Here is a 12,401-nt window from a genome sequence, read left to right on the forward strand (position 1 = left end):
GGCGACGTGGTCAAGGGCAGCGCGCCCTGGAGGTGCCCGGGGGCGCTCCTGCTCCGGGGCATTACGCACGGACGGGTGGGCGCAGCCAGGAGCTGAGGAGCCTAGGGTGGCCGGGAGGTTCCGGGTGGGAATGGGGAGGCTGGGTGGGAGCTGCCTTAACTTTGATCCGGCCGCGGCCCGGGGGAAGCCGCCGCCGCCCCGCCCGAGTTGGGTGCCGCGGCGTTCGGCTCTGCGCCGCGCGTCTCCGCGGCTGCCTCTTTAATCAGTAACACAGAAGGGGCGGGCCCTGAGCCGGCGCGTAATCGGATAGCTCTGCCGCGGCTCTGACATCCACATGCTGCTCGGCCTGAAAAGGCAGGGGGCAGCCGGAGGGGAAGCAGAGAACGCGAGCGAGGCAGCAGCCCGCAGCCGGCTCCCAGCACATCTTCAGACGCGCAGACACTCGGCCAGGCGCTGGGCGAGGTGGAGGTGAAGGCGGGCGCGAGCGAACTCGGAGAGGGGCTCGCTCACTCCCAGGCGATCCCAGCCGCCTCCGCCGCACTGGCGGCAGCAGCAGCAGCAGCAGCAGCACCAGCGGCTTCCTTCCTCAGACTCCCCTCCTGAGGCTAGCCAAGCGGGTGTAGCCCTTGGGGGAGGATCCCGCTAGGGGAGCTCGGCGAGGGCAAGAGCCCGGCGGCCACCTCCTACTCCGGCCGAGCGGCGGTGGGTGCCTCCGCCCTCCTGTGGGTCCCGGGTGCCGGGGGGATGTGTGTCAGTTTACGTCTCTGAGATCACACAGCTGCCCGGGGGCCGTGGGATGCCCAAGGCAAGTCTTGGCTTTTATTTTTATTATAATTTTTTTACGCTTGTCTTTCGGGAAATATTCGTGATGTTGTAGGATAAAGGAAATGATACTTTGAGGAACTGGAGAGGACATAAATCCGTTTTGTTTTTAAGAGAGGAAACCTGTCCCCTCTTCCCGGTCTGCTCCCTCTTTGCCGATTTCAAGAGCGACCCTCCGCTGGGTGAGGTGGGGATCCAGCAAGAATAAAGGTGAAGACTGGCCGCCGGGACCCAGGAGGGAAACACTGACCCTTAGAAACCTCTGCAGAAGACACTGTAAGGAAGACATAAGAGCGAGAAAACACAAAGACTTACAATTATACAAGAAACCTACAAATCCAGCTCTGGAGAGAGCCTCTTTCTCCAAAATGGATATGTTTCTTCTCACCTGGGTCTTCTTAGCTCTCTACTTTTCAGGACGCGAAGTGAGAGGCCAACCAGGTAAGCTCCTGAAAGTTTTTTCTATTCATTTCAACATTCTTTCCCTTTAAAAGTAACTGCTAATGTAGGGGGTGGGGGGCACAAGGAATGGCACCAGAAAAGAGGCTCCCTCAATACTGAATAATTTAAAGAGAGATCCCAGCCGACCTTCCCTACCTTACACCACCACTGTTGCTAAAACCCAACTTTATTCTCTTGCTAGGAGTGTGTGTGTGTGTGTGTGTGTGTGTGTTGAAACATAGAATTTGGCGGTGTTCAGATGTCACATATGGACTGAATCAAAGGTTTAAAAATACTACAAAGCCTTTTTGCGTTACAGTTTTTGGGAATTTTTTCCCTTTCTTGAAGCAGAGCACATCTCCCTTGAGTTTCTTCAACCTAGCCAGCGAAATATAAATCATTTGCATTCCCTCCACTTAGCTACATTGAGCAATGTTAACTGAAGGGCTTGGGAAAAAAGCAAGAGGCTAGTTTTGGTTTTCCAGTGCTGTGGATTCTTTGCAGAATGTGCGGATACGCCTCAAAATCATGGGGCTCAGGCTCATGAAGCAAGTTGGCTTTCCGCTGAGTTAGGGTCTTGGAGCTGGGCACTGCTGGCTACCAAGGCGGTTGGTGAATCGTCTCTGCTCTCTTTCCTGCATCCATGTGTCTTCTGGGAAAGTAAATCATGTTCTTTTAAAATATATATATTATTAGATAAAACAAACTGTGTGGCCCTCCCAGGTCTCTCTTGTGAAGTGGTTAGAAACTTTTGAGTGGAATTTGTTCTCAACCGATGCCAAAAAGGGTGTGTGGACTGAGTGCAGAGATAAGCACTGAAGGCCCCAAATGTCTGGGGCCAGTGTGTGTGTGTGTGTGTGTGTGTGTGTGTGTGTGTGTGTGTGTGTGTAGGGGCAGCTGGCACAGGGGTACACTTCTGAGCAGGGATCTCTGGTTTCAGGGCATCTGGTGGAGTTTGTCCTTCCTTCCCCACACCACCTTCTAGGGTGAGCCTCTCTTCCCTCTGGGAACAGGGTCTGGAATCTGACAAAACTCTCAGAAGCTGCTACAGGTGAGTGAGAATGAGGAAACCATCTATGAAGGAAAGAGGGAAAAGAGAAAGGAGCAAAAGCCCTCCTGCCTGCTAAACCAGCAGCATTTCCAAGGCTACAGCTGCAGTGTAGGGGCTAACCCTTTGCAGCCTCTCGGGCACCTCCCCCCATCACAACAGCTAGTGGGTCCGGAGGCAGCCAGCTTTGTGCCTGGTTCTCTGGTTCTCACCTCCTAAGACACCACACACCCCACTTTAAGCTCGGCTGTTTATCGGAGGGGGAAGAAAATTCAGGATTGCCCTTGCTATCCAAATCCACATGTTTGCTGTGCCTTCTCTGCCATAACTGGTCTTCACTTGGGGAGATTACCTGTGCCTCCCCATTCCCTCTTGCCTTAATGCCAAGTTCCCAGTTTGAAGTGAAATGAAATTACCTCCCACAGACCTTAAGGCTGCATAAATTATGTATGTTTGTGTGATTCGCTCTGTGTGTGTGTGTGTGTGTGTGTGCGCGCGCGCACTCGCACGCGAATGCGCGATGAGGATGCCCAAGGTAGATTATGTATTCAGGCACAGTCTCTGGTAGGCCCCGGTGCAGGAGTGTGCAGACACTGGCGCACACACCGGCAAACGCACACACACTCACACACATGCACACACAACTTCAGTTTCCGTGTGTTGTGCAGAGCCGGGGGTGGTGGGGGGTCGCGAAGACTCGGGGGCCATTTTCTACCCCAGATGTTCCCACATCTGTCCCCGAGCGCTGTGTGGAGTGTGTACGTGTGTGCTCGCGACACCGGATGGGTCCTACTCCCGCTCCGCCGCCACCTGCCTCACGCGCTCTCTGCAGAGCCCCCCACTCAACTCCCACCCCGCAACCCCGCTACGTCACTTCTAGAGAAGCCCAGAGACGCTGAGCTCGGGGCAAGTCACCCTTTTGGTGGATCGCGGAGCTGGGACACGCCCATGGACAGATATTCTCCAGCCCCCCGAAAAGGCAATCCCAGTGCTCCGGGCTGCTTGGGCTTTCTGTCGGAGCAGTCCACTGGCACCCAGGCAGCTGGCGGCGGGTGGCAGAGGGCGAGGCCCAGCTAGACCTCTGACTCACCCGGTGCGCGCCGGCTGGGAGGGGGCCGGGCCCAGCCAGCGGCGGAGACGGCGGGAACCCTTTCTGAGGAGTCAGGCAAAAGAGGGTAAAAGGTGAAAGCGGGGAGCATTTGAGCAAATAACCTGGTGGCGTGCGGCCTCTGGGACTAGCGGGCAGCGCGCACCAGGTTCCCTCACTCCTTGTCACGCTGCCAAGCCAGATCGCAGCACCGCAGCCGTTCTGCCTCCCTCCAGCCCGTGCTCGGGGACCCGGGGCCGCTCGTCAGATCTTGTCCGGCGCTCCCCCTCCGCCTTCCCGCGTTCCATTCTGCACTGCATCACCCCTCCCTCCACCCCTGGAGGGCCGGCTTTGAAGGGCTGAGGCCCGGGGCCGGAGAAGCTGGGGATCTGAGCGCTGGCTGAGCTGGGCGGCGGGAAGCCGGGATGGCATTTCCGAACCCAGGGCGGAGAGACTGAAAAGAGCCAGCTGGAGCCGCGGGAATGCGCGCAAATTGCACCGCCTCTAGTAGCGCAGCGCGCCAAGCGCCCGCCGGTGCGCTGAAACAGGTGAAGAGCACGCGGCACTGGCATCCACGTGGTGGTGAGGACGTAGTGGCCCCCAGCCCACCCCAATCCCCAGTGCCGTCTCTAACGCCGCATCGATTTGTTTGGGCTACGCAGCAGAAACAGAGCCCAGCGATCCATAAACATTCTATTAGGCAAAAATATTCCCAATGAAAGCAAAACCCAGCTGGGCAAAATTGGCAGACTCTAACTCCTCCAGCCTTGCCCCCCCGACACCACCCCCCCCTTATCCTTCTGACTAAGGACACCACCAGGGAGAAGCCTGCGGCTTTTCCTCGACGCTGCCCTTTGCCAGAAAGTTGAGTCGCGGCTGCAGTTCCCTGCTTGGAAGAAACCTCTGCAGTCGCTGGCGAGCCTCCTCTTCGCCACCCCGCCTCCCGTCCCCCTGCCGTCTTGCTTTTTGCTTTTCCACGTGAGAAAAAGAAATATTCACGGCCAATGCTTCATTTTACTGATTGATTTCTTTTTAATATCAACCCAATTTAATGGAGGCGAGGCAGGCTGTGATTAAATGGCTGCCCCTATCTTTAGCCTGGGGCTGCCTGAACCGCCGTTTCTCCCTTCAGGTCGGGGCTCCAGTCTGCTGGGGGCCTAGAGTGGGGGCTGGCGGCTGCAACAAGGCGCAGAGCTAAGACCCTAGGGCTGGTCGTTGGTGGTGGAAAAAAAAAAAAAACGATGGACCCCCTGGGAATCAAGGGAGTGTGGGAGGGGGAATCAACTTTCTGGGCCAAGCTTAGAGGATCCATCCCTGTGGAGAGCAGGACCAATAAAATGACATTCGTCCAATCAAGACAGCGTGAAGTATAATATATAAAACAAAGTGGAGTCACTCATGTCAACCCAGATGGCTACCAGTCATCCATGACACTTGGGTTCAAGAGGGAAACTGCCTAAGTCAGAGCAGACACATCTGGCAAGAAGACACACCTAAGATATCTGCACATGTGATCAGAGCAGCCGTGTCTGAAGAGCAGGACCACCCATAGATAGTATCCTAGGGGCATTGCCCCACTTGCCATCAGGGGTGCCAAGACACTATCAAAAGACCCAGAAGGACTCTGGCTGGTATGACTCAGTGGATTGAGCACTGGCCCCCAAACCAAAAGGTTGCTAGTTCCATTCCCAGTCAGGGCACATGCCTGGGTTACACATCAGGTCCCAGGTTGGGGGCACATGAGAGACAACCACGCATTGATGTTTCTCTCCCTCTCTTTTGCCCTCTCTCCCCTCTCTTTAAAAATAACTACATGAAATCTTAAAAAAAAAAAAAGAACCAGAAGGGTGAAGTACATTACTGTCAAGGTATAACGGAGGCAGGCTCCATACCACTGCTAAGACAGCTGAGCTCCACACACCACAGTGCTGCTCCACACCACACTGATCCAAGTAGGATATTAATGCATGTTGATGTTCTACTTTGAGTGAACCTGCATTCAATAAACGCGGAGCGAATAGCATAGTTACTATGTGTGACTCTTGTCTATTCCTTGGTGCCGAGCTGCTAGGCAAGCAGCTAGCTGAGCAGTTGTCCATCTGACTTAAAGGAAAAACTGTCAGGAACATACGCTCATGACAATCCGGCTCGTCTGTGTTGCTGCTTCTGCAGCTCTGCCTGAATTTATCTGGAAGAGGGGGGAATGCACACTCTGGTTTATTGGAGTGTGTTCACTGCTTGCCGCCTCCCTTCCTTCCTTTCAGTTTCAGAGAGGAGAGCCCCCTGGCGCTAGCCATTCCCTGTCAGCGCCTGGCCATGAAACTCCCCCTTTGCTGGAGTTAATCATGGTCTGCGGGGGACTGGGTTATGCTCAGGAAATCATTCAGGCCCTGACAATGGGTTTCTTCAGATAGTGGCAACTCCCAGCCCCAATGTCCATACTGCCTGGAGCCAAAAGAACTCAGACCCCCATTAGCTACCCCACATACCCCTCCTCACCAAGAGAGCTTTGATGGTGCTTGGGTTTTAACAACATTGCCATGGACACGGACAGACACGGTCAATTCAACCTCTCGTCTGAAATGATCAGATAAGAGGTGTAAATTGGCTGTGGGAGACAGGTCTGAGTTCAAACAACTCCTGAAAGAGAAACAATGTTGGTTTAGGTGCCAGATTAGGGTTGGAAGAGGGTTTCTTTTTTAGCCTGTTCCCCCTCCCCCAAATGCGGGATCATTATGAGCAGGCATAATAATTTGCAACATGACTATATAAACTCCTAGGTTCTGCACAGGCAGCCTGTTCTAGGCTCTGGGGATTGGTCCCATAGGTGCCCAGTAAACTTTACCCCATAAACTGCCACTAGAGGTAGTAAAACTGTTGCCTGTTGCCAACAGAGTGCACAGTTCGAAACAGTGGGAAGAAGAGCGCTCCCACGAGGGCGGGCTTCAGGGCAAGCCCCTTCTTGTCCAAGATGTGCCTGGTAGAATTGTGAATGCCCAGGCAGCCCCGCAGTTTGGTTTTTTGTCATTCTGTGGCGCCCTCAGATTAAGCGATGGAGCACCCAGCTAGCAAAAGGAAAGGTTGGAAGTGACTGGAACCCCAGGCTATCCAGACAGGACTCCTGCTGTCTACCAAATGGCTTTCAACCCCTGCTATTGAATGTAAAGTCCACACTGGGAAAATGAAAGGTTAGTTTCTATCTTCATGGTATAGAAGAAGCTGGGAGCCCAAATGCCAGTTCATATGCATTGAATTGAGAGGCATGAATGCAGATAACAGTTGGGCCTGGTTGGGGCAGGGGGGTCGCACCACGGACTAGATGATTCCGGGTAACCTGCCTGGTGTTTTTCTTCAGCTGCTCATTAAAGCAGTCAAGAGAATGGCTAACTTTGGGTAATCCAAGTGTGGGACAATTCTGAGTTAACAGAATTCAGAGATCGGTTCATTGGTAAAGAGTTTTCAGAATATAGTCGCCAGAAGTCCAGTTTGGAAAGACTTTAGGAAATAAAAGATGTGATTTCCCATTCTTGAAGGATAGAACAGAAGCATAATACCATTTTAATTTCTTATACTGCCAAGAAAGGACTTGGAATGTGTCATCTGAGAAGTAGTTTGTAATATCATTAACATATTTGGTTATTATATCATCTGACCATCATTTGCCACTGGATGGTCTTTGAGGCACCCTCCATGAGTGGCAGACATGTGTTTGACCCCCAGAAGTTAGTCCTTGTACTGTTCCTTCCAGGTGAGGAACTCACTTAAAAAAAAATTAACTCATTCTTGGAAGATACTGTAGAAGTTTGTGCTGGAGAGCCTATAGCATTCTTCAAAGCTTGATCTGCCTTGATGAGAAATGGCCGAGGGCCTTAATGGTTTCCTTACATAACAGGATTCAGGATTCAGTGGGGCTGAATTCCTGCACACAGTGGTCTTGTAGTGTGGCTGGCCCTCTAGGAGAAAGCATCTTCTAAAGGTTTAGGAAACTGTCAAGTTTAGATAAGGCTGAGCTCTGATCCTATGGGACCTTGGTTGTATTAATAAGGAGAAATTAATTTTTAACCACTGGGAACGTTGCCAAATTATGTGACCTTTGGCAGACCAGCTGTGCTATAAAAATAAATCCCCCATTTCTGAAAATGCTGCTCTTATCCAGTAGAACAATAACAACGTGGTATTTGGCATAGATGAAGAGTAGGGTTGACAAGAAAGGAGAAAAGGGGGAGTTGCCAGCAAAAAACCCTCCCATGTTGTGACACATAGTTTCAGGCCTGAGCGTCCGTTCTACCCCCCACACTCTCACAACACACACCCTAGTTTCCAGTACACAGGGAAGGGCCAGGAGGACAAGGAGCAGGGTGCCTGGGGGAGCAGAGAACGGAGAAGGTGTTAAGTGTTTCCAGCCCTCTCACACCCAGCCTTGAACACATCTCCCATTGTCCACACAGAAAGATCACTGGCACAGGAAGAGAAAAGGGAGTTTCAAACAGGCAAAACATTTGTCTTTCCCTAAATGCCACTAAAGAAGTTTGTCACATGGAAGTTTTGGGGAGACCTCCATTGGGATTTCCAGCTTCTGAAGCACTGGAGACAGACCGCCTGGGTTTAAAATCCAGCCCAGCCACTTGCCAGTTCTGTGATCCGGAATACTTAATTTCTCTGTGCCTTAGTTTCCTGGTCTGTAAAATGTGGTGGATAACAATAAAGCCTGCATCATAGGTATCATTATCTGCCTGTTCTGAAGTCATTGCTTCTTTAAAACAGCTTCAGCCCTGACTGGTGTGGCTCAGTGGGTTGGGCGTCATTCCACAAAGCAAAAGGTTGCAGGTTCGATTCCCTGTCAGGGCACACACCTAGTTGCCGGTTTGGTCTCTGGTTGGGTCACGTACTAGGAGCAACTGATTGATGTTTCTCACATCGATGTTTCTATCCCTCCCTTCCCTTTCTCTCAAAATAAATAAATAAAATCTTGAAAAAAGAAAACAGCTTCAGTGGGGTATTACAGAAAACACACCATAACCATTGTGGTAAGTTTATGTTATTTTTATGAGTTTTTTTAATAAGTAAATAATTATTCCTTCTCAGCTCTTACCCCACTAAACCTTTGCCTGTGTTTTATAAGCTTCGGATTATCTCGGCACTCTGTCCTCCAGAGATGGCTGTTTTCTCCTGGGTTCTCACCTTAGATCTACTTCTTCTCTTTGTTTTTTGTTTTTTTTTTTCTCTTCTTGTTCTTCCACTTTGTGTTTGAGCTGATTATTTTAAACCTCTCTCCCTTTTTTCCTTTTCTTATATTCTATCCTTCATCAGGAAAGTGTGCTCAGCAGGGATCACAGTGTTGAAGGTGCCCCCCACCCCCCATCCCGAATGTGTAATAACTTCTACTCTGGCATTAAGGCTCCTCAGCAGCTGAACTCAAAAAAGTCATCATAAAGACAAAATAGCTTTTACCCAGCAAGACTCTTAATAATCCCATTTCCCTCTGGGTCTTCATAAAAGAGTCATGATCTAATCCAGAAAAAAGGGAGGGGGCCTGGGACTAACAAAAGGAGAGCCCTCCCTGTAGTGTGCAGTGGCTGGGGCTGCTGGCCAGCTTAATGCACACACCCAGTGCGACCCTGCTCCTGCCTCCAAAGATCCCGTGATAACCAGGGCTCTGGCCAGTCTTTCAGTGAAAAAGATAAAGGGAATTGCAAATTACTGGACTGAGTGGTAATAATAATTGTTTTGATAACAGGGAAAAATGAAACAGATGTGCCCAAAAGGCATTTTGGGGGCTAGGGTTAGGGGATGGGCAGAGAGAAATGAACTAAAACCCAGCAAGAGACAATCAGTCCCTCACTAGCACAAGTTTAGTGATGAAGTAATAGTTTGCATTTCCTGGTGCTGCTCATAACAAATACCTGGAACTTGCCTTTGGGAGGGATGGTGGGGAGCTGGAATGAGGGGGCAAGAAAACCCTCTGACAAATTATTTTTACCATTATTAAAATGTAAGTGTCATTTGAACTTCATCATTATTATCTGAAGTTAAGGTCTCTTCAAAGACATAGTTTACACTAAGTCTACCTTGACTTATGACTAGGTATTGTTGTCCCAAGCAAATTATTTAAACACTCAGTTTATCACTAAAGAAAATTCCCATTTAATAGCAGCTATGGGCTGGGAAGAAAGAGTTGTAGCTGGAGAAGCAGAACAATTTGTGATAAGGCTATCTTAGAATTTGTGATACCTACTGATACTTTTGGTGTTACTTTAGGCAATTAGTAATTTATTACCTCATCAAATCTCATTGAGATTGATTCTTGGGAAAGACTCTGGGTTTGATCCTATGAGGTTCACCAAAGATGAATCAGAGGGAGCCGTTCCCTCCAGTTATGGTGGTCCAGCAGGACAGATAAGGCTGTCCCAGGCTCTCGCACCACTTAGAACAGTGACTTTCAACCAGTGTGCCACAAAGTTTTTTTTACTATGCCGTACCTGACTTTTTAGTCAGGGACACTGGCCTCTTTTCCCTTCGATTTTCAAATTTTAAAAAAGATGACAACAGCCAACACAACAATAAGCATCCAGTGTGAATGAATTAAAATTATACCTATTTTTTTTGTCAGATCAGCAATATTTTTGCGTGTGCTGCACAATTTTAGTAATTAGTTTATGTGAAAAGGGTTAAAAAATGCTGCCTTAGGATATTCTGAAGCTTCAGTCTCCCAGGGTGGAGACAGGGAAAGGGGAGGGGCGCCCTTGGTATGGGTGGTCAGGGAGGGCGGAGGTAGCATCTGAGCCTGGAATGAGAGAAGAGATAGGATTTAGAGCAGGGAAGGGTAAGTGGGAGCAGAGAACGGGGCACTGGGCTTGTCTGAGGTAACACTCGAAGCTGCAGTGTAGAATGTATGGGGGAAATAATTGCAAATGAGGTTGGAAATAGTAGCTTGGGCTAAATGCAAGGCCCAAATTGCTAGGCCAAGGGGTTTAGATTTCATTTACTAGCAAATGGGGAGCCATTGATGTTTCAACATAAGCCTTCTGTTAATCAAAATAAATGAAAAAAAATATTACAAATTTTTTCCTCCTTTGGTTTTTGGAGAGACCTCAAAATTATTCTTCTTCTATTTCCTTCCCCAAATGTCTGTTGAAATGGTCAGGAATTGTAATCCCAGATCTCTCATCAATGGCATCAAAATTGCATTTGCAATGAAGGCTGAAAAGAGTGGACATAAATATAAACTAATGATATTATATTGGCCGCCCTATTGGAATTGCATTTGTTTATGATATAAGATGACAAATAACAAGGTTACCACAGGTGGCATGATTCGAGGTCAGGGAAGTAATCACATCAAACTTACATTCTAACGATTAAACCAAGGTTCATTTTTAGAATCCAAATTGAGGGGAAGAGACTTTCCAAAGCCCTATTTCCAGACCCAATATCCAGGTCTCTCTTTGATGAATCATGGGAGGTGTTCTAGAGGAGGGAGATTCGCCGTGTTCTGTTCTCCTTTTTCCACACCCCTGGGCTGGCTTTCTCTTCTGCTCTCAGATCCCCTCCTTTCTGCCCTCCCTGAGATATTTTTATTCAGATTTTGAACTTTATCACTGCAGAAGTTCACAAGGGTTTCCATTTGCTGTGCCTTCGGGAGTGCATCACTCACTGCCACCGGGCCCCATAAATTGAATAGATTGCATCCCTTCCCAGTTGCCTTAGGAAGTGGTCAAACAGCCGCATTCCTGGGCTGATGGATTGGCTCATTTCTTCCCAGCTTAAGCCAAGATACAGATTTTATGAGACTGTCTTGTGACAGGCTGAAGTCGCTTTGAATAAAACAAAATCCAGCCTCAGCTCACAGAGAAAAACTCTTTAAAAGCAGCTTATCCAGGGTAAGTGAGCAAAATTTAGTTAAAACCCTGAGCAGAGGACTTGAATGATTGGGGTGAGGGATTTTAAGAAACTCTTTTTGGTCTTTCTTTTAATGCATCACGGTTGTTGACAGGCTCACACACAGAACTGTGTATCCATAATATTTATAAATATACAGCCAGAGACTCAGTTAAGAAAAGAAACTCACGTCAGTAGAGCTAATGTGATTAAAAGTGACATTTAAACTTTCCATAATACAAGACAGACATGTTCATCTGAAGAACCCTGGAGTTTCGTTTTAGGCTTAGCCAAAGCAGATGAAACAGGTGTAAAACCTTGAATAGATTATCTGGCCATCTAGAAGGGTAGAGAACCTTTAATTTTTTTTGCTTCATCAATAGGTTATAAGATCTTCCCCCCACCTCATTATACAGGCTTTGAATTTTAGAACTGTAATTGACCTTTAGACTCACTCTCCTCATTTTATAGATGAGAAAACAAAGGCTCAGAGTTATATACTAACTTGCCTAAGGTCACACAGCTTGCAACTCAGTGCAGTACTTCTTAATGGCTAAGTAGCTAGGTGACAGCCTTTTCTTTTTAAGTAGAAGAAATCTTCTTTGCCTTGGTTACTAATAATTAAATGAAAACAATGCTGTGGAAATAGAAACAGGATGGGATTATACTGTGGATAAAGGATAAATTATAAAGTAAACCAAGTATGTTATTTTAATGGAAATGTGACCCACTACTTCTCGCCACCAAGTGCCCTCAGGTGTATGTAAGAAATCGTCATCGTCAGCAGCCGTCCGTCTCGAGAGACGATGGTGTAGCTTCTTAAGAGTCTATCTGCACCGCCGAGAATGGCTGTGCAGTCCGACTCGGGAGTGACATCGTATCTGTCTCCTCCCGTGTTGAATCGACATCTTGCGATGACGCTGAAGCTACAGAGCCTGGGCAGGGTGATATGGAGGGTCTGCTGTTGCCCATGCAGCAGACCCCCCCTCTCTTCGCAGCTGAAGGATCCAAGGGAAAGACGGAGTCAATACAGCTTGGCTTCAGGTGCGCCGCAGGAGTTGCCGGTGTTGACTACAACGTCAAACCGCCTTAGGGACTCCGGCTCCGGATTTTCTGTCAGGGTTT

The 12,401-nt window shown here is 48.9% G+C and overlaps 1 protein-coding gene across 4 annotated transcripts in view; it reads left to right on the forward strand.

Moving 5' to 3' along the window:
* Window positions 1-555: 555 nt before the first annotated feature.
* Window positions 556-12,401, forward strand: part of NRP2 (neuropilin 2) — a 120,836-nt gene continuing 108,990 nt past the window's right edge. For all 4 annotated transcript variants that reach the window (XM_090282868.1, XM_090282871.1, XM_090282874.1 and 1 more), the window contains exon 1: window positions 556-1,263. In XM_090282868.1, the coding sequence (XP_090138994.1) occupies window positions 1,191-1,263 (73 nt within the window). In that variant the 5' untranslated portion in view covers window positions 556-1,190. The remainder of the gene's footprint in view (window positions 1,264-12,401) is intronic.

Source organism: Furipterus horrens, unplaced genomic scaffold (genome assembly GCF_987537825.1).
Source record: "Furipterus horrens unplaced genomic scaffold, mFurHor1.1.pri manual_scaffold_1, whole genome shotgun sequence".
NCBI classification, from domain to species: Eukaryota; Metazoa; Chordata; class Mammalia; order Chiroptera; family Furipteridae; genus Furipterus; species Furipterus horrens.